We start from the raw sequence: 22632 nt of genomic DNA, 5'->3' as shown, positions 1-22632 counted from the left end.
TTGAAAAGATGCAGCAACAGCAGACTTTGAGGGAGGGAGATTGTTTATGAGAATCAGCCAAGCAGAGCTCATTCATCTGCATTCACTCTGCTATTAAGTGATTAAAATCAGGCCAAGGAGGCATTCATTATGACTGTGGTATTTCTGCCTGACATAATATTAATGAAATTAATTCATCAGAGTAGAGTTAACACATCCCTGATTCAAGATTTTAAAGTGATTATAAACTTACTGAATTGGAATGAAAAGTCATCAAGAACAATGAACGCACAAACTTTATACCAAAGTCATACTGCATGAAACATACCTGCCTACCAAGACATGTGAAACGGCCCTTAAAGGTTTATTCTGCAGTATTGTCTGTCACTGGAAACACCATCGCCAGTGAAAGTGAAAGTAAAAGTTTGGCATGGCATAGCAAGGTATTTAGAAATCCCAACGGTAAACCATCAAAAATACAAGCCCTCCTCTCTCAATTTAACTCATTGTATGTAGTGCACAGCATGCACCACCAGAGGTCAGTCTCCAGTCTCTACTGGTGGAACAGGCAGCTGAGCTAACAGACACCATGACCCAGAATGGAGGGGAAAATGTTACAGGACTGTAAACAACAGGCCAGCAATGGCAGAAAGACGGGGACACAAGGAAAAACAATGTATATTCACATCTAACTCACTGAATTAGGGGTTTAGTTTGACTGAATCAGCGCAGTCAACTGTTGGAACAGTGTACTAACTAACTACATGGCTTACAAGACTAACTTAAACGGTTTTGGTGAGTTTTATTTTGTTTTTGTCTATTTTGAATGATGTGTTTTACTGTGAGTTAACAAGGCAATTCAGGTAATGTAGTAGTATTTGTATTTTTCTGTTTAATAAAGAAAAAAAGTTGAATAATTTCAACTTTCCTGGCATTTTGCGGGTTTCTATTGCTCATTTATTGGACTGAAAAAGCTATGAAATCTTGTGGAAGGTAGCAAACTCACTGTTCAGTGTGAGGAGGAGTTACACCACACAGTGATACCATCATACTGTATACCCTGGTGAAATTTTAGGATGATATAAAGGTATGAAAAAATAGATATAAAAATACAAGATAATACAAGACAATACAAGAGAAGAAACAACAAAGTCAGCACAGTAGATAATACTTAATAAATATATGTATGCTTGTAAATATATGTATGTCCATAAATATTTAGTTCAATTACCATCCATGGTAATTGAATTACATATTTATGGAAACATAATCTAACTTTGTTTTCCTCTCATGAAAAAAATAACACTCAAGCCTACTAAAAGTCAACCCCAGATTCACTTCTTGGCATTTCACCTTATTTTATGAGCGTTTTTTCAGTGCTGTCTCTTGGTCTGGTACCTGGTCACTACCTTTTTATAAATCCTTGACCTCCCCTCAGCACTGTGGGGGTAAAACTCATAAGCATCCTGAACACAGAAAATAAGAAAATGTAGTCTGAGGGCAGATTCTCTGCAGAAAAATACACAGCCACACACTTAGTGGCTCATAAGTGGCGACTGAAAGGGACAACTTCTGACTTAATAACTTCTTCATATATCATTTTCCTGCATGGTCTGTCTTTAAACCTCCATAGTGAATTTCCTACATCAATTTAAGCTTATGAAGCTGGGTCTGATATGTGAGCAAATGTTTCATATTCACTTAACTAGCTCAATCACATACACGCAACATCTATTCTGGGATTCAGATGAGTAACCTGCTTATTTTTTATATCTTCACTTGTTGAAGTTTTCCGGGTGTTTAATCCCTATCCAACAAATTATCCTTTAACCTTGTGGCGCGTTCTACTAAATGACTATGAGCAGAGTTTGCTGAGGGTTCAGACAGAGCTAACAGCCCATGTAATTGCTTCAAGATGGCCTTATCATTCAAAAGATGCTCAGGATATACCGGGAGTCACACCGCATCTCAGTGTGGAACACACACCTCTTCTACTCCTCTCGTAAAGAGCACGTAAACTGGCATAATGGCCACAACTGCTGAGCAATCTGCATGAGGGGCAGCGGGCCAATGGTTTGTTTAGTTGCTGTATAAATCTCTAAATATTTAATTTCCTCATTAAAGCTCCTATAGTAAACACCTGGCATCCATATTGTGTCTGCATGTATGTGCATACAAGTGAGCATGTGGTGTTTAAGGCCTGGTCGCTGTGGAAAAACAAACGGTTGCAGTTAATGAAAGTTAGATTCAACTGTTCCCTAACAAAACATCATTCTTCTAACAGGTCAATAGAGAGGGAGCCAAGATTGAGTAAGGCGATAAAACGCTACAGAACACAACAAAGCAAAAGAAAGTTTATTGGAAATCAAGACCTTGCTCTGAAATAGTTCTTATTCTGGCTCTTACTGCAGGCATGGCCTGTTATCTGTGTACTTCTACAGTGTGCTGAGTCCACTCACCCTTGTCCCTGCTGCTTATCGGTCAACTGCTCAGACTTTTATCTTAAAGCTGTATAATAGAATCTGTCTGAGTGGAGTTGACTTCTGTATCACTGCCTAACTTCATCTGCACGCATTTGTTTATCAGCATCAGACAAAATAAAAGCACCTTGTTGCGCCCTTGCACACCTCTTTTGCAGAAGCAAGGTCACAATACCCGCTGATTATCTCATCCTCTTGCTGTAAGAGTCGTTCTAAAAATACCGTCAGACACAGCTTGAGGAGCAGGGCTGACTCTCCTGGAGGTCTCTAATGACTAAATAATAGGAGTCAGACTCCAAGTGATGTGTGGTTTCAAGAAGACCTGCATTACATCTTCTGAGCTGATGTTTTGTCAGAGGTTTGGAGATTGAGCACCTTAGAAACATTTAGAATGGATAAAAAATGAAATTCCAAGCCCACACACTGTGTGCAAACACAACGAACGTACTGTATTACATATACGTTATATATATGGTTTACATCCATGAAGTGTCTGTTATTCTCCCATTCACACTAGCCCTCAGGTTTAAAGGAGCAGTGTGTAGGATTTAGTGGCATGAGGCAGTGAGGACTGCAGATTACAACCAGCTGAAACTACTCCCATGTGCTAAGTGTGAATTCCAGGATAAAATTCCTTCAGTGTTCACTGTTGAGGAAGTTTTAACAGGCAGCCGAATTATCCACAGAGGTCTCTTCCCGCCCAAAATAAACAGACCAGGTGATTTAAATCAGTTAAAACACTGAATAAAGCAGTTCCATGATAGAAATGAGTGTTTTCTGAGACTGTTCAGCTCATCGCTGTTGGGCTGCGAACTACGGCGGCTAACCTGAAAACTCAAATGGCCCTAGAGTGTTTGGTTTTTCCTTGCTGGGTTACTTTAGAAACGTGGCAACAACATGACGGACTCAGTAGACAAGGACCCGGCCCCTGTGAAAATATAAACAGCTAATTTAAAAGTACCAAAACAGAATTACTGCGGCGCAATTGTATGCAAAATATGTAAAATGTTGTCATGATTAGCATCTGAATTCTTGAGTTGTGGCAAAAAACATGTTTTATGAGATCACCTTGACCTTGAACACCAAACTCATAATTTTAGGTGATTATACACTACAAAAAAACTATATTTCATTTCTGCCAATACATGCCCCTAAATCCCACAAACTGGACCTGTAAGCCCCTAAACTCCAGCTGCCCCAGTTTAATGTCAGGACATAAAGGGCCTTTGCAAGCTTTACACAAGATTATCATTTTTTCTTACCCACTGGCATTCTCCCACAATGAAAAGTCCCAGCGCCTCTACTTAATTCTCAAGGTTTTTGGGTAGAATTTGGTGCTAATCAAAATTCCAACCCACCATCTGTCACTCAGTAACAAAAACAAAGGTTACAGAAACTGTGTGCGATCAGGCTCTTGTTCTATTGCTTCTCTTAAAAGCATTTACCCTCTTCATATTTTTGCTTTCAGTAGGAATCAAGAAATCCATACCTGTGGGTGCCGCCTGCTTGTAGCTCCTTCTGCAAAAACTAAACCCCTAACGACCACACATACACACCCACCACTCGCTCTCACACACTCACACACACACGCACGCTGTCTTTTTTTTTTTTTTTTAACAAGACTCTAATGGAGGATTTGGCTGCAGGCCAGAGAGGACCTGCTCTGCGTGTAGCTGGTTTTATTTTATTGGGCCGATGAGAATACTTAATTCTCTTTGTTTCTGCTTCCGTCATGACAATAGGACACTGGAGGCCCTTTAAAGCACGGGAGCATTAGTAGTCAGCTGCAGCGTCAAAGAAGAAGGATCTGAGGCGCAGATGTTTTCAGAGGAGCAGCGTGGGAATGGGCACATTAGCATGACATCCTCCGTTCAAGAAGTACAAAAGAAACAAAAATGATCCCTGAAATACCTTAAGAGACACGAGGTAAAACACTTTAAACAAGTCTTGTGTGGATTTGGTTTCATGTGCATTCACTCCCGAGGACACCACAAAAGAATTTAGGATTTATAACATTATATGTGACCCTGCAGAGGTGCATGCTGGTCCATGTAAATCACTCACACTGCCATGATGAATGACACTCGGTGTTATTAAATCCCCCACAAACCCCTGCAGTGCGTGGCAGAGCTGCCTATAGAGGCTAATGAGGGCTTCCAGGAGCCCACACATGGCTCATGGCGATGCTTCTGCACTGACACCAGAGAGATGGTATATGTGTGTGAAGTGTGCTGAAGGTCATGTCCGTATCCTACGCCTCCTTCCCTATTTAAACTTCCCGACAAATATTTATGACCAGCTGGATGTCAACCATAGATAAATATGGGAACACATGCATGCAGGATACAAACACACCTGAGATAAAAGCTAATATAAAAAGCAACAATGTTACAAATAAACTCTGCACTTTACACACACGTCATCAAGGACAAGGCCGCCATTTTCACACTAGTGTCAATCGAGACCAGAAATAGTGTCTGGTCATTGAAACCCAAGCAGATCAGTATTAATGGGGTCTTAATGTTAGAGCCAGTTAAAGACGTCTCGCTAAATCATTGTCACCGAGGACACACATGCAGTTACTGTACATATTACAATGCAAGGATAGTGACTGCTTCAAAATGATCACATTTACGACCCTGATGCTGCATAAAAGTACATGCAAAGTCTTCTTGGCTCCTTACAAAGGTGATTTTTTTTAACATTGAAACTGCTGAGGAGGTGAATGAAGGTCTTTCCTATAATATCAAGCATCACTGAGTGCAGAACTGTCATCATTATGGCTTTTCAACGATAGAATCGAAGAGAAATGATTTATGGAAGCGGGTCCCTGATTCTCAGCCTTACTGGGCTTTATAGACAGGGGTTCAGTGCACACTAGCTGGAGCAGAAAGAAGCCCCACCAGCTTCCTCTGCGCTCTAGTGAATTGGGACTCCCTTTGCCGGTGCAATGACTGTAGCATTTTCATCACTTCCCAAAATGGGGGAAATGCAGTAACAAGAAAGCTGTTTCTGTTTAGGAAAAAGAAATACCCAAATTGCCAAACTGCCTCCCTGTTGAAGCTAGGATAATATCCACAATCAATTATAATTGCCCCAATAAAACGCAGTTTTCATTCTGTGAGAAAACTTTACTTCTCATGGCACAGATGCAGAAATCCCCCTTTCTGCAAACAAGCTGCACTGCCGCATTTCTATAGTGAGGAGCTTACAATACTAATGCATGTCACATGGAAGATGTGGGAATTTGCTGCAGTAGCTATTGTTATATTAATCATTGCTGCCGCAGGGAGGGAGAGAAATGCCATCAATTACATGAAGCACCAATGATGCTGTTTGAGCAACAGATTTGTGGTGTTGTTTTGATGTTGAACACAGTTCATGTTTTGTGTGCTGGGCAACTTAATGTAATGTCACACCATCTATCGTCTTGTTCTTTGAGCATATATTGCAGAGGTGTCCTTGGATAACAAACAATATGATCTATGCAAAGATAGCTGACAGGGAGAGTGGAATATATGGTTATAGTTGCACATTTGTTTCTGTTTGTGAGGATGCAAGCAGAAGTGGACGAGTATGTATAAGACTAACCTGAGTTTGAGGTCATTAAAGGTCCAGTATGTAAGATTTAGGGGGATTTAGTGGCATCTAGTGGTGAAGAATGCAGATTGCATGCAACTTCACTGTTGAGGAGGTTTTTAACAGGAGTTGAAATATCTGCAGTGGACAATGTGATTAAAACCAGTAAAAACACTTAATAAAGCAGTTCCACTTCACAAATCAGTGTTTCTCTGAAGATTTTTAGCTCATCAGAGAGGAGGCACTAGCCCAGCATCTGCTACTGTGTACCTACCTTTTTTTCTTTGATAACTTAAGATTCAAACATTCAGGAACTTTTTACCGAGAGCTGAAATATCTGCAGAAGCCTCTATCGGTCCAAAACATGATCCTGTGACTAAACCGGTAAAAGCACTGAATAAATGTTTAAAAAATGTGAATGGCTGTATCTTAAGCCAGTGTTTGGTTTGTCCGCTCTGGGCTACTGTAGAAATATGGCCTTACAACAGTGGTTCCCAAATTATGTCAAGTTTGTAAAAAACACACTTCATTTTGAAGTACATAGAATTTCTGGCACAGAACTTTCTTTCACTTTTTAAGTGCTATTCCTACTTATTCTTTCAATATGTTTTATTTCTTTGTGTTCTAAGCCAACGTGCTGTTTTCATTTTGTGAAATAAAATCGAATATTTGGTAATTTCTTATGTGTGGACCTTGAACTCCTGGCTAAGGAGAAATCTGGACCCTGTGCCTGTGCCTGGACCTGCTCCCTATGTGGATATGAACAGATCACTCAAAGGTAACTAAAACATAATGATTCTTATTTTCAAGTGATTATACAGTAAAGAATACATATGTAATATGTTTGATTCAATTTCTACCAACATATCCCCCTAAATCCTACACACTGGACCTTTAAGTGATCAGCTAGTTGCATTAATCATGTTGTTGTGCATGCAGCACTTTGTCTAGCATATTTGCACTTTAAACACAAGGTCATGACTGAACAAGAGTGAGAGGATCGATCTCTTCTCCCGCCACAGGGCAACACAGATAAAGAAAGGAGTGACTCCTGTGTTGTAACTGACACTGAGCTGCAATAAGCATCAAATATTTTCCTTAATTAAGACAAACTGCGCTGCAGTGGTGTGATTACCAGTTCCAATGAGAGAGAAAACACTGTGAGCACAAATGACTTGAAGCTGAAGCTGTGCTGTGTGGTGATGACCAATGGATGTTTAACTAACAAAGCATGAAATACAAGTCTGTGGCAAGGATAAATATACCATTTGTTGGACAGTGCTATGCATCCAAGTTTACTGCTTATCTAACAGCCACCATGCCATTCTTAAAAACCATTTGTCAAGATTGCAAAGAATTTTAATATCCTCATAAATCACGGATTTATCAAAGGGACGTGTACCATGAGATGTGGAAATTTCACAACTGCCTTGTGATGCAGTGCCAAACATCTCCCCATGACTGCCAAATGCATTTCAATTAGGGAGAAAAGCCTAATGCCTGCAGTACGAGCGTTATGCCTCAGCTGTGCCAGAAGCTATTGATTTTAGCACATCTGCTTACACTCACAGGTCACTGTTACACCTACAACAACAATATATAAATATGACACACTTATGGTTTATCAGCAGACAACATACAATACATGCTGAACTTCCTCCTTTATTATTTCCCACTGCTATATGTCCCATGCTCCTTGAATCGATAGCAAGAAAGCATGCAAGAGTATAACCCAATCCCCTCCTGAAACTTCCTGTCAATAAGAGCAAAATGAGATGAAACCACAAGCCTGCAATAATCTCTCCCTTTGAATAATACATTTGCAGATTCTGTTCTGGTTCCTCCCTCTACACTCTGCCCTCTTCGACTCGCTTGCACGCTCTCGTTCTGAACCCATCATCCTCATCCCCTCTCCTGAAATCCCTTCCATCTTTCCAACCTGCTCCAGCGATCTATATTCCCCTTTCGATTTCCCCTTTTCCACTCTCAGTGTGTCCTTAAGGAGAAGATGCTTTCTGCTCAGAACGTGCAATTTCCTCCCTCTTCAGATGCTGCTTCTTCCCTACTAGATAAGAGGCAGTTGTATGTCTTTGCAAATTGATCTCACAATTTGCAACAGAAATATTAGACATCTCCTCAATTCACCTCAAAAATGTCTTCCTGTTTTTTGCATAATGAGAGACCAGGAATGTAAGAAAACAAAGCTATGACTATGCATATTGTCAAATTATGTATATATGGATTTCAGACCTATTTTACCCATGGGTGGATTATTAGGCAATGGGCCTCTGGGTACAGACACACGCCACCTTTCTCACATAGGAGAAGGATACACAGACTCAAGTTGTTTAACATCTTTTTGTTTTTGTTTTCCATTTGTATTTATTCATGTCTCTTTGTAAATGTTTTAGGTCTTTTTATAGTAATTTTGTGTCTATTTATGTAGTTTAGTATCACTTTGTAGTAGTTTTGTGTGTCTTTGTAATCATTTTGCATCTCTTGTTTTGGCTTTTTTGTAGCGGTATAGTTTCCCTTTGTAAATGTTTTGTCTCTGTTCGTGGTTGTTTTGCGTCTCTGTAGTTGCTCTTTGTCGTCATTTTGCATCTCCTTTGTGTTAATAGTTGTTTTGTTTCATTGTGGTCATCTTAAGTTTCTCCCTGGTCAGTGGATATCTATTCAAGTGACATTTAGCAGATTGAGGCCGTGGGGGCCGCCTGACACTTTGGCCTCCTGAGCCTATGCCACATAGACTCGTTCAGTAACGCATCCATGCTTCTACCCAAATGCATATGTCAGCTGAGATGGTTTATGAAAGCTTCAAATCATGGATGCGTGTTCTGGCTCTAAATACTGCTGACTCCTGTGGCACCAGCCATGTGCTTGTGATTTGGCCCCTGAGTTTATGTTTTGTGGAAGACTTGAGTGACGTCATCAGGGCACTATGGCTTTGCTCGGATCATAGTGTGTCTTGGTGTGGGTATGGGAAGTGTAAGCCAGAGACAGTGAGGCTGCTGGGAAATTTTACACTGGCCCATACAATCAAATTGAATAATGTCCACAATGCACGCTGGCAAAGGCATCAGTGGAGGTGCAAGACAAAAACAAAAAATTCTTGTAGGCCAAAAAAAAAAAACCTGGTTCTTTTTGCATATCAATGCAAAAAAAATTTGCTAATTTTCATCATCACCACTAAAATTTCTCCACATGCATTGTTAATTGTTAGAAAATTTAACTTTTGCTCCCAAAGAACGATATTTCAAGGCTCCCAAAGGCATCTCTAAGGTGTAATGTGTGTTTGATGATATGAAAACATGCAACAATCTAAGCCCTGCAGTTCATTCAGTTCAGTATAGCGTGCTCTGCTGTTTCTGTCTGTCAGTCAGCCTCTGGCTGCGGCCCACAGTGTGGGTTTAACCCAACACTGCCTTGGCCGGGCTCCAAGGATAACGAGGTGCCTGAGGTTGGAACACTGCAATGGAGAGAGGAGTGACATCACAAGCTGGTCTGTGGTCAGCCGATAGACACATGGCAGCCGGCGAAAGAAAACTACTGGTAACATTACATGGAGAGACACACTGTATTCATTGACTGTTGAAAGCCAGCTGGGAATATTTACTTTACTGCAACTGATACAAGGAAATACTACTGGGTGGGAGCAAAGAACGTGTTACTGGTGTAAATCGTCTAATAAAGTTTTGCTGATGTTCGCTGTATTATGCCATGTGGCATGAATGAGTCAGCAGCAAGGCAGTACTGGAGAGTGATGTGGATAACACTATAGCTATAGACAATTCATTAATAACAAGTCCAATAACAAAAATGAATCAGCAAGCAACTATTGTGATAATAAATTCATTCATCATTAATTTTCTTGACTTTTACTATATATCAGAGGCAGCGTAGCGGGTGAAAAAAAACACACAGACACACACAGAGGCAGACCTGCTAAATGTCAGGCGCACCACTGCAACTAATATAAAATGTTTAGTCGCACTTGACAGATTTTTTCTGGAGTCCTGCATATATCAACTCAACACCAACTGATCCCCCGATTGTACAACAGTACATGCACAGCAGGAGGTTGGGTTCTTGAGAGCTCAGAGAGCTGATTGGATTTGGACAGAAATGATTTGCAGTTTTGGCCTACGACAGGTTTCGCTGAGAAAAAGATTGAGTATTTGAGTACAGTCTTAACCAGTTTCACTCCAGCTGGGGTTTCGAAGCACACTGCTTATGCACATCCTACCCAGCACCCCAAATCACCAGCCTCACTCACTCACCTGTCAACCCACATCTGCTTTGTGTTACCGCTGGAGCCTCTGCTGTAGGCTCTTTCTGTACAGGTCAAACTGAAATACAGTACATGAGCACACGTACAGAAACACAGGCTTATCTGAATCACATGGCTGATTTCAAGAAATATCCTGCATGAACGGTTTGAATAATTTAACTACATATAAATTAATGATGATAATCTAATGTTAAAAGGTGCTGCAGGCGCCCTAACACATTTCTCCTCTTAATATGTCTCCCTGTGGTAGTATAATAAGGATAGTGACATTTTTGGGATTGATCATCAAGTCTTCACTGCATTCTGCAAACAAGGACTCAATAAAATGAAAGAGATGCCACTAAACACCAATACTCCTCTATTAGACGGTTGTGGAGTCCCAGAAGATCTGGCAGACAATATCATTACACAAAAAGATAGAAGGACTGATGCACGAAAAAGATTAAATGACCCAGCACAATTTGGTATCCACCAGTGCGCTTTGGGAAATCTGACACTCACTGAAATTAATGCTTAAAATTCTTTTCACTCGTCGAACAAATCACTACGAACAAATTAAAAACTCTCAGCGGAAAGCAATCCCAGTAAATTGATGTTTTGTTGTGGGGGATCGGCTCTGATGTGACACATGACTGCTCAAGCTGTAAATCATTCAGCCCCCCCCCAAAGCAGATTGTCCCTAAATAACAAGATGGAGTTTTGCTGTGAGCTCTGCTCTGTTTAATTATCCACACAATCAGCAGCAGATGTTTAGTCGAAGCCGACGTGTTGACCAGTCGCCCTCCTATGATTTCAAAGAGGGAGCTCACTCTGGCCGGGCTTCAAGCGGCTTTTCAGGAATATGATCGTTAAAGGGGAACTATGATGCTCATTTTCAGGTTCATGGTTCAGGTTTTCTACTAGAACATATTTACATGCTTTAATGGTGAAAAACACGTACAGGTATCCCCTACTTTCTGAAATGCTGTGTTGTCCCTTTAAGGCCCCCTCCCAAAACAGCCCATTATGCTCTGATTGGTCAGCATTTCTGGGTTTTGTTGTTGTTTTCTTGTTTTTCCAGAAGCAGGAACCATGAAAAAATGCTAAGTCAGCGTATATGTAGCTACTAATTGTTAGGTTAAAAGAGAAGTAATATAAGTAAGAGGGCAAACGAGGACCAAGTGAGTACCAATAAAGGTTAGGGTAATTGTTGCATCTTGTTTTTTATAAAGTTAATCACATCTTCATGTACAGCTAATAATATTAATGAATAAAGTGCATTATTTTTTACATTTGGCCTCATATAAATTCATGTCACATTGTGGCAGGGTTTAAATAACTGTGGGTTTGTCTTGAACTGGAGGTGGGAGCGGTTTGTAGGAGAATGTCATGTAGGCTTCAAGCAGAATTGTGGCTGCAGCTGTAAACGTCTCTCTCTTCACTGTCACTGCAGCTGGGGAATGACTGTGACAGTATAGAGTATAGTGGCACTTTCTACTGTGAGAAATCACCAATAAAAACTTAACAAACAAAACCAGACATGTTCCAGCAGGGATATGATCCAAAATTGGGGAGAACTCTACCATATCTGTAACCAAGTTTACGTGATGTTAGCATGTAGCTTCATTTGACAGTGTCGACTATAACGTGCTGGGAGCAGATAACACAAAGATGTCATACTCCGGCAAAAGCAGAAAAAAACACTGGAAACCAAGTATTCAGAATGGTCCTAAATCTGAGGTTTTTCCTCAAAGGGATGACTTTTACACACATATCCCTCATTATTTGAAATTTTTATTTCAAATAATATATATGAACACCCGCCATTGTAACATTATATATATGATAGAAAATAAGGAAATGCATAATAGGTCCACTCTAACCAAGATGATTTCAGTCTATATTGTGATAATCTTTATATTACAGTGACTGTTGTTAACTAGCAACTGAGTTGGCAACAAACTCAAGTATATATTTAGTTAGAGGGCTTCCATCTATGATAACAGTGTCCAATTAACAGACTTCAAGAGGATCAGGTGTACGTGTGTGTCTGTAGCTCTATCTGCATTCTTCAACCAATATAGGTCTTCTCACAAAAGCCACATCTTGTGACTGAATTACAGTCTCTAAGATTTTCTAATTATGAATTCTTAATGTGTCTTGTGCATTCACAGGCACTCGCATCATTTTATACACAGCTGCTTTAAATGTGATTCTCAGTCACTGAAATAAACAAGGTGGCATCTAATATGAGACTGCATTGATATTCAGATGGCATACAGTATAGGTCTGACACTCACTCATACATTCGGGAGATTAAATAAAGCCAGGCCCTTATTTTCAACTCCCAGAAGTGTCTGTTTCTGCGTCTCTGTTTCCACCTCATTAAATTATCCACGCCTGGCCAATCACAGAGGGTCTCGGGTGTGCAGCAAACCAATGGGGTGTGAGGTAACTGAGTGCAGCAGCTGCACAGAAGCACTACATCAGCGCTGGAGACACGCTGGGCATTCTCATCCAATCACTGCCGCCCCTGCTGCGTTTTTTCGCAACCAATCATAAAACACTCCTGCTGTGTTGTTCTCAGCCAATCACCTTGAAGCCCTGCTGGGCGGTGAGAGTGAAGCTGAAATGAATGGGTCGTCCTGATTTATATTAGATCTCCAAAAGTGCCAAACCCGGAGGATATGTAGTTTCAAAATGTGTGTGTATATGTCTTGTGTAACACACCTCAGTCTCTTGTAGTACTGTTTGACCTTATCCAGTGAGGCGGCATTGATTTGGGCCTGGTATTCCTCCACTGACACATTGTCTCTGTAGTAGTAACCCTCCATACTCTCCAGCGCTAGAGAGGGATGAAATAAAAAGAGTGAACGATAAAGTGAAGAAGCCACTGCATATACTGTGCATCTACCCACTGGTGTTTTCAATCCTCTGTAAAGTGGCTTTCATCTTTGCACTACTTGCTGACTTAAAGTTCCCTAACCAGGCTTGCTTTACCTTGTGTGAAGAGCACAGGGTAGATTTTGATGCCTCCTCCGTTTTTCAGCCTGGGAGGCAGCTGGGAGAAGTAGAAACTCTCGAGGTGGAAGCAAACTTTCAAAGCCTGACGGGTGCCTTCCACCTGGTATGACATGGGCATGTCTGCGAGAGGAGAGGAGAGGAGAGGAGAGGAGAGGAGAGGAGAAAAACAGAACAGAACAGAATCGAACAGTGATGGAGAAGGTAAGCTCAATCTCGTTTTCAGAAAACATAGCAGGAATGTCAGGACTATAATGAAGAGCTAAAGCCAAAAGTAACAGTGTACGTACTGGCCACCAGCGGCTCCCCTTCAAACTGCTGGAAGTAAAACGTGACCTTCTCCAGGTCAATTAGGGCCACCTGAGTGTCCTCCAACATGGCCTGTTCATCAGTCTGAGGAGAGAACGATAGCACACTAGTAAGAGTGTTGTGAGGGAGAAAGTGCTCAGATCGTTTTCTTAGTGAAAGTAGCTAAACACAGATGACAAATTAAAGGGGAACTCTCGGGGAGTACTATTGCATGTGTGAAAAGGTCGTATAAAGCCTTTTGTGGCTCCAGAGGGAGATGAATGGAGTCTGATAAATTGGCTCTAGTGATGCCAATTTGAGGCAGTATCAGCTGCTGAAGCTGAAGATGACAAGTTTGGAAATGGAAAAAATCTGGGGTGTGGAATTACAGCTGAGTCACCAGAAGAAAATGGTGCCATTGTATGTTTCTGCAAACCACAAATATGTGACATATTGATGTTTCGTACGCATTATTTTAACGTGTCTAATGTGCTGTTGTTATGATTACATGTATATGAGCATGAGACCTTGGTGATTAAAAGTGCAAGACAAACAAATTATTTGTGAGACTACAGCATTTTCATCTGTGGTTGTACTGCCCAGATCAGATATTTTAGGCCAAAACATGATCTTTTCCTAACCATAACCAATTGTTTTTTGTGCCTAAATATAACCACACGTTAACCAAAGCACTGCTGAAATTAAAAGAAATGTAAAGTTTCAAGATATTCCATACATATTAACGTGCAAATATTACATATCCATGATTTGCAAAAATATACAATGCAAACATTTAGTCTGATGATTGGATTGACATTCTTACAGAAATAAAGTTACCAGACCTCAGCTCAAAGCTACATTGGCTGATACTCGTCAAACAATCCTGAGTCTCTAGTTGCATTGAGGTCAATGCAGGTATAGTACTCTTTCAAAGAAAAAACATGAATAAATGAGTGCAGAAACATAATGTAGACACATTCATACCGGGCATAAGGGGTCAAGGAATGGTTTGGTGACTAGGAAAATTATGTGAATGCAAAGTCAGTCTCCATCCAAATGAATATTAGGGCAGCATCATCATTGGAAACACCAAAGAGGGAAACACCTCTTGGGAAAATGGTGCTTATCTACAGTAAGAGTTCAGAGATTTGTGCAACCTGTGTAAAAGAAACCACTGAGTCTGGTGGCTAATGTTTATGAGTAATTCACTAATTTCAAAGTATGCAACATGCAGAATGGCTTAATTACAGCAAAAAAACAAACAAACAAAAAAGTATTTTCTGGAAGAAAAAGGAGGTTCCCACAGTCAAGCTGGGGCTTAATGAGCTGATCAATAGCCTGCACCCTGAAAGAGTGAGGTTAAAGTAGATCAGGCAGCTTCAACCGATGATCTAACAGCCCAACATTAATCCTTGATAACCTTCTGGATATTGTCTCTTCCATCATTTTTTTAAACCAAAGCTTAGTTTGAGGGTGTATGTGTGTGCCTTGTGTGTGTGTTAGCTTTGGGGCAGGGTTTTTTTCTCATGTGATATATATTTATTTATATCCTTTTTAAAATGAAACATTTTTAAAGTAATGTAGAGAGGCCCCTTTCACAGTGTGATATTATTATATACATAATTCTATTTGATTGTTGCTATTGCATTAGTATGTATTCAGAATGTTATTTATTTTTCGGAGGTGCCAATTTCAGCTACTTACACTGTTACTGCTTATATTGTTCAGTTGTTCAATTCATAAATTGCACCAAAATAAGATTGATAAGCACTTAATATGATTTATATGAAAAATCTAAACCTGCATTAGCAAGTAACTATGGTATAAAAGTATTACATAACATAAATATAGAAACTTGGAATTAAAGTACCTAAAACTCTTGCTTTGAGACAGTTCACCCCAAATCAAAAATACACATTTTTCCTCTTAAGTGTAGTGCCATTTATCGATTGTTTAGTGTGAGTTGCAGAATGTTGGAGATATTGGCTGTAGGGATGTCTGCCTTTTCTTCAGTATAACAGAACTACATGGCACTCGGCTTGTGGTGCTCAAAGTAACAAAAAATACATCTGAAAAACTCAACAGCAGAGTCTCTTTCCAGCAATCTAGACCTGGTTATGAGCAGTTATATGTAGGAACTATTTTCTGTCTACAGAACTACACGCAACAACTGTGTCAACTGCCTGTCTACTGTTAGCTCATCTAGCACCACTGAGCCCAGCTGAGGAGGACACCGTTGTTTGTATTTCGTCTGTCACAAACACGAGCCTCCATGTGTAGATGCACGATTCCTTCACTTTCAAGAGAAGGCAAATGTCTCGACAGCTGATATCTCTGACACTTAGGAACTCACACCCTAACAATCTAGATTGATAACACTATAGGTAAGATGAATAATATATATTTTTGATTTTTCCATGAACTGTCCCTTTAAGTTCAGTTCTTGTGCAAATTTACTTACTTTTTGTGAGTGTGTGTATATGCGCCCCTTTTCCTAAGGAAAAAAAGGCAAAGAAGATTTGTACAAGAAACTTTTCTCAGTGTGTGACGAGATGCTCAAGTGCCCATCTGAGGAGTCAGCTTGTGTTACATAGATGACAGTGTCTGTCTGCATACGTCTTTGTCTGTTTTTATGTTTGCTTTGGCTTGTTTGTTTATATCTCTGAATGTGTGTGCAAGTTTCTTTTTACTCAGCATCCTCACACACAAACAAGCACATCTGCTCGTGGCCACAGCGATAGCAGCTCTTCATCCACCACATGCAGAGGGATAAACAGAGCAGTGGTGAAAGAGGATTAGGTCCTTTTTCTAAAGACACATTTGAGATGGCCCAACATGTGACAGAGGGGTACCCGCTGCCCTGCCAAGTGACGCCTGCCGTGTGTGGGCAAGTTTATCCCAAAGCACACCACATAAATACTCTCCCCCCTGACACAAACACACATTCAGCGTACACAAAAACCCAAACACACACCCACAGCATCCCCAGTTCGTCTCATGCTGCCTTTCATGTGGTGCCCTAAAAAGGAGCGTGCTGAGATTTCGCTGGAATCACCTGCAGGTACTAAGACCCTGTTTTGTTCCACAGAGACACTTGAAAAGGAAATGTCTTGAGAAAAAAAGGAAGAGAGAGAGACGGGAAAAAGAGAGAACCATTAGTCCAGGAGGAAAAGAGAAAAGCATCATTTCTGGGGACCTGACGTCAGCTGCACACCCGTCTAACCTAAATAAACGGTCATCCAAAATACACTTTTAAAACACTTCCTGTGTTTCTAATTCCCAGAGAACGGTGACGGAAATAGAAACCAAAAGTAAAGTACCTCATCCCAATAAAAAAATGTTTTTCTATGTGGTTGATGATGCAAAGTGCAGAAAAGAAACACTGAGGGAATGATTGCCTTTAAAGAACATATTACAGCCCTTTAGCTAACATGGTTGAAGACAACTTTAGATTTTCATAAAAATCTTAGAGGGAAAGGTTAATATGGATCTTGGTGAGGTCACGGTGTGTGCTGTGCTCAATTTCAGCAATCCACAGCGGCTGCTCATAATGAACTCCTCTGTGATTGGTCTTTTCACTGCACTGACTTATATTCATGCAGGAGAGCAGAGTGGCCTGACACCATAGCCAAAAACTACTTGAGCCTGATTCAAGATTGCTTTCTTTCCAAAAGAAAATAAAAGATGAATGACTCTCATGAATATACAGTGCACAGTCGCACAATATCACAAACAAAGTAACAGATCAAGGCAGCGGTAGACCAGCAGCTCCTGTGTTAAAATGACTGTTTTAGTCAATAGTGTCTGGCTGTATCAGTGAAGTTACACTTAAGGTTTACACCCATGACTGTGAAAACATGGATGCTTAGTTATGGCCAAAAACATGTGCATCTTTGACCACCAGATTCTAATCAGTTCATTCTTGAGTCCAAGTGGACGTTTGTGACAAAGTTTTAGAAACTTCCTGAAGGCCATCTTCAGATATTGCGTTCATGAAAATGAGACGGATGTGACCTTGACCTTTGAACACCAAATTCCAATTAGTTTATCCTTGAATTCCCTTGAGGCATTGTTGAAATATCGCAATTACAAGAATGTCCCAGATGGACAGACGTACGGACAGCCCGAAACATTATGCCTCTAGCCTCAGCTATTGCCGCTGCAGAGACATAAAACCAAAGTTTTCCTCACAAATTCAGTGTAACACATGGTAAGTAACTGATTAACAGATGATCATTTGGGGGATGAAGCATTCCTTCAATAACACCATGAAAGACATATAACAGACATCAATTGAAAAAGACAGTTTTGAGTTGATCCCTTTTAGATGTGATATATACATGGGGTTAAAATCTCAAATTATGTAAACCAATCAGTATTTATGCCTTTATGAAACCTGTGCTTTAATTTGTAACATACCAAATTTAGTGTGTTTTTGGCTGTTTGCTGTTTGGGGATATTTCCACAATATCACCAGATACAGTTCCAGCCTAAACAGCAATCCACCCAGCTGACGGTGAAGCTGTCTGTTATTTGAGTAACACATGAGGGAGGTCGGCTGTGGGATCGGGCTCTGCAGAATCAGTGGCACACCTCAACGATTCAGACCACATCCCTGCACAGTCACTGCGGGCAGACGGTGTGTTAAACTCAGCACATTGTAGTCTGTGTTTTAGTGTCTGCCACGCAGCTTGGTAGTGGCATCTTGAATGGTGTTGAAATCTAAAATGTACATCTTATTTGCTTAGCTATAGCTCACAATCACATAAATTCAGAGGAAATAAAACAAAGTTGAATGTTGCATAATTCATGCTCTGCAAGTTTTTGTAACTGAGCGATTCATATTTTTTAGTATATTATTGTTTTTGTTTAATAAACTGTTTGTATTCCAGTTTTATATCAGTATGTGAGCATACTGGAGGGTGCAGTCGGGAAAATATGTAATAAAATACTTAATTTAGGGTAAAGCCAAAATATCTGCAATGCAAATTTATGCATAGTTATATAAAAAGCAGCCATTTTTTGCCTGTGCATAACTACAGTGTTGGACAGTTTACAACAAGTCCATATGGTTATGTAAATATGCAGACAGCAAGTCCTGTTTTTAGTGTCTGTTAAAGCAGATTAACTAAGAGCTGAGGCTGGTCTGCTGCTCACCAGATTGGGGGAGAGCAGGGACTGGAAGTGGAAGAGCAGCCCAGCGCTGGCGATCTGCTCCAGCCAACGGCGGCTGGCTTCCTGGGCCTCCTGAAGGTCCTGAGGGTCCGAGCTGTCTTGGTCTGGCTCTCTGCCTGCATTGTGAAACTGAGAGTGGACACAAAAAAGCAAGGCAGTGAGCTGAAACATGTTTTGCTTTTATGTAGGATGATGCTGCTTACTGTATTTCTTACCAATTCATTTCATTTTATTTCCACTTCTAAAGGAGACATATGTGTGATTTACCTGGTTGAGGACAGCCAGTAGATGCTCTGAGAAGGCACACACAGCTGCAACTAGAGACTGACAGAACACCATGTCGCGACGCAGTTGGATCTCTGAATCTAGAGGGACAACAAAGAGGACGTGAGGCTAACAGACAAGCCATGTACGGTAAAATACACAACTGAATGATTGAAGATTAAAAACTGAGGTGTGAAATGTAAAGGTAAAAGGTTAAAATAAAGCGAATGATAAAAGTGAGTTTGTCAGAATAATTAAACAGACAAGCTTTTAGTGAGGTGACAAAAAGTCTTATCTGCTGTGTTTTTTTAAATCTCCTGGGTATTAAATATTATATCAGAAAAAAAATGAAAGCAAATGACAGGTGTGCCCGAGTGGAAAATAATTGCTGCCATAATTTCCTGAGAAATAGGCCCCCTGAAAAAGTTTTGCAATCCACTGAGTTAAAAATGAGTTCATGAACCCCTCAGAAATTAATAACATGTCACAAGGCATGGTTGCAAACTCTTTGACACTATTAACTAATCCAACCACAAACTCAGAACAAGAAATGCACCCTTTTCTATTTTTTAATTCAGTTCATAGTTCCTGGAGTTGTGTAAGGGATCACAACACCTCATTTCACATACACTGCTTCTCTCAAAGAGTTGGCATCTGAGTTTAGTAGGGCTGTTAGCTTTGTACCACTGCAAGGGTTAATATTTACTTTATGGTGCTGTGGAAGTCTTTTGTTTTTTGGTGCTAATTTTTCTTTTTTCTTTGTTCGTGTTGTTTTTTTAAGGATCATGAAAATGATTTAAAAAAAATATACAAAGAACAGATTAACAGAACAAGTTTAGCAGACTAGAGTGGCGCAGAAATGAGTCCTTAAACCCAGAAATGAATTAGCATTTTAGCACTCCCGGTCCCCTCGTCTCAAAGTCAGTGGGTTTTTGGAATGGGTTTTTGGTTAAATGCCTGAAAAAAGGTCTGTGGTTAGCAAAGAAACATTCATGTGTTGTTGAAAGACATAAAATACGTCAGAAAATACCCCACTTATCAAGTGTATTAAAAAAGGCAGTTGCTAAAAAAGTGGCCAAATGGGACTACAAAAGTCATCATGCTGAAGACAGATTTACATTCTCATTGTGTTGTTGATGCTGAAGTTATGCTTTTTGCTTCTGGCGATTGCATTTTGGCTTCAAAAAGAAAAAAATGTGAAGATTATCTTGCTGAACAAAACACGCAAGAATCATAAACTTTTATTTGACACAGAGTTTATTTACTGCAATGATCCAAAATCCAATGAAAAAATCCCACAGGCTTTCTGAAAAAAAAAGGGTACCAGACTGACACAACTTCTGTGTTGGCCAACAGAAAAACATCATCCCTGCAGCACTCAATAGGAATAAGAGTTACTATCCCATTTTTCAGTAAGAAAAACTGCATTGAAATACAAACTTACGGCTTTCAGTTTTTATGTTCGAAAATGATTGCAGATTTTACATAATTTGCTACTGAACAGTTGTGTCTTTCTTGTAAAACTTTCTGTGTGACTATGCGTTCTGATCTTTATTCCTTGCTTCCATTTTTCAATTTTATTCTCTTGTTGCTTCTTTCTTCACTGTTATTTGAGTTGAGCTCACAGTTTGGGACACCGGGAGAGTATGCTATGTCTTAAGGGTATGGGTTTCTTTATCGTGCAAAATGTATTAGATTTAAAGTTTCAGTCAGCACTGTTTTATGTATTTCTGTAGTACTGCAAGAGGGGAGTGAGACAAACCTGTATACTGTAGTAACACCAAGAGCAGCCGTGTCTTCACCTCTGCAGAAAACAAATAAAAGCAATCCAGTGAGGCAGTGAACAACCTTATATCAACTTACTCTTCTACTGCAACTGTATGACCTATACCATAAACTCAACCCTTTTAAGTCATAAAAAGGCTGATGTTGTATTACTCTTCTGATCAGTCCCGGCTCCACAGCTGTTCATCTTCACATATAAGTAAAAAAACACAGCATCATAAAAACCAGCCACAGGCAAAGATAATAACATAAATCCGCACTTGTTTATAGTCATATCAGAGCCGCGGGAAGCTTGGCAGGACGCTCCGTTGCATGAAAAAGCCATCATGGGGAGAGGTAGAAAAAAAACGTAGTGTACACAGGCCAAGCTACGCATTAATATTAAGTTTGCTTATTTGTACTTTCTCAGTGGTGACCGCCAGCTCACCTTTCCCAGGAGTGTCATGTGGCCAGGCCGTGGGTCCGGGCTGTTTGTAGCTCAGTGTGTTTGCCTGAAGGCGTATCCGTATGTACATATGTGTCTGTGTGTTCAATCTGTGTGCTAACAAACACAAAACCACATGCTCCCGTTGGGAATAAATGAGGCTGAACTGCTGATCAAGATAAAGAAAAAAGAAGAAAAGGCAAAAAAAATCAAGGGAATCTTAAATAGTGCGGCTCTTTGATTGTTTTACTTGCTAGTTTTCAGCTCAAACTATGTGGCACCAATTTATATATCCCAGGATGGCTTTAGGTTTAAAGTTTACACTCAGCAGTTAGTGGTCTGGGACTGCCTGTACCCACACAACTATACCGGGGGCTATTACTGCATCCAATAAATATGATGAGGCGCACACTAGAATTGGTCCATTTAATGTACATTACCTCCCAAGCCGACTCACTTTTCCATTATAAATGCTATATGTGGCTGTGTGTGTACACAAGATTCAGGGCAGTGTGTGTGTGTGTGTGTGTCTGTGTCTGTGTCTGTGTGTGCGTGTGCGTGTGCGTGTGCGTGTGCGCGTGTGTGTGTGTAAGAGGGCATTTTTCAACCTGGACCCTATTTTCCCATGATTTTGTGTTAAAGTGACTCATGGAAATAAACATTTTTGAAATTGGGTCAGTTTTGGGTGAGACCGCTGCAGACACCGCCAATTTACATTCAGTGAAAATGCTTCTTTTTGCCACTGACAGGCTCAGATTATTGTTGTAAGTGTCTGACAACATTATGGAGAGGACCCCTATAGAGACAGACATTGTCTTTTTGTTAAAGACTAAGATCCTTTCTTTACGCTTACATGCAGGTTTTATTATATTGTATTTTATATGATGTTTGAATCAGGTACACACTCACCCTCCACATATTTAGCGATGGTTTGTGTGAGGGTCTGAACGCTGCTGGGAAGGTTCCAGGGATCCTGCTTGACATGGAGACGCAGCTTTTTGGTGCAGTTAACCTTGGGCTCCATCTCCTGCTGAAACTCTGACAGAAACACACACACAGACAGAGGATTAGCACAGGGATAGCAGAAGTGTATGTGTAACTATAAGGTACAATTTGCAGATGGAGGCAGTGGATTTATATAATAAGCTGCCTTTTGTCCATCTCTTTTATTATTAAAAAGTGAGGAAAGAGAGAAAAGATATTATTATTTAATGCGTCATTTGATTAATCTTCCTTAATCGTCTTCATCTTCAAAATATAATGCTTCTCTCTGTCTTATCTCGACTTTTCCCTTCCATCTTCAGCTCTCTTCCTCCCCGACTCTCAAGCTCTTCACAGATGTTTATTGCCTTCATAAAATTTCCGTT

General features: G+C 40.3%; 1 protein-coding gene across 1 annotated transcript in view; it reads right to left on the bottom strand.

Annotated features, from left to right (window-relative positions):
* prex2 (phosphatidylinositol-3,4,5-trisphosphate-dependent Rac exchange factor 2) overlaps positions 1-22632 on the bottom strand; it is a 115989-nt gene that overhangs the window by 13601 nt on the left and 79756 nt on the right. Inside the window, exons 30-36 of the mRNA XM_042510369.1 lie at positions 22175-22303; positions 20819-20860; positions 19060-19157; positions 18775-18921; positions 13620-13722; positions 13309-13452; positions 13039-13153 (exon numbers count right to left, since the gene is read on the bottom strand). Coding sequence (XP_042366303.1) covers positions 13039-13153; positions 13309-13452; positions 13620-13722; positions 18775-18921; positions 19060-19157; positions 20819-20860; positions 22175-22303 — 778 coding nt within the window. The remainder of the gene's footprint in view (positions 1-13038; positions 13154-13308; positions 13453-13619; positions 13723-18774; positions 18922-19059; positions 19158-20818; positions 20861-22174; positions 22304-22632) is intronic.

This window comes from Plectropomus leopardus, chromosome 21, assembly GCF_008729295.1.
Source record: "Plectropomus leopardus isolate mb chromosome 21, YSFRI_Pleo_2.0, whole genome shotgun sequence".
In the NCBI taxonomy this organism is placed as follows: Eukaryota; Metazoa; Chordata; class Actinopteri; order Perciformes; family Serranidae; genus Plectropomus; species Plectropomus leopardus.
This window is presented reverse-complemented; position numbering and strand designations above follow the sequence as displayed.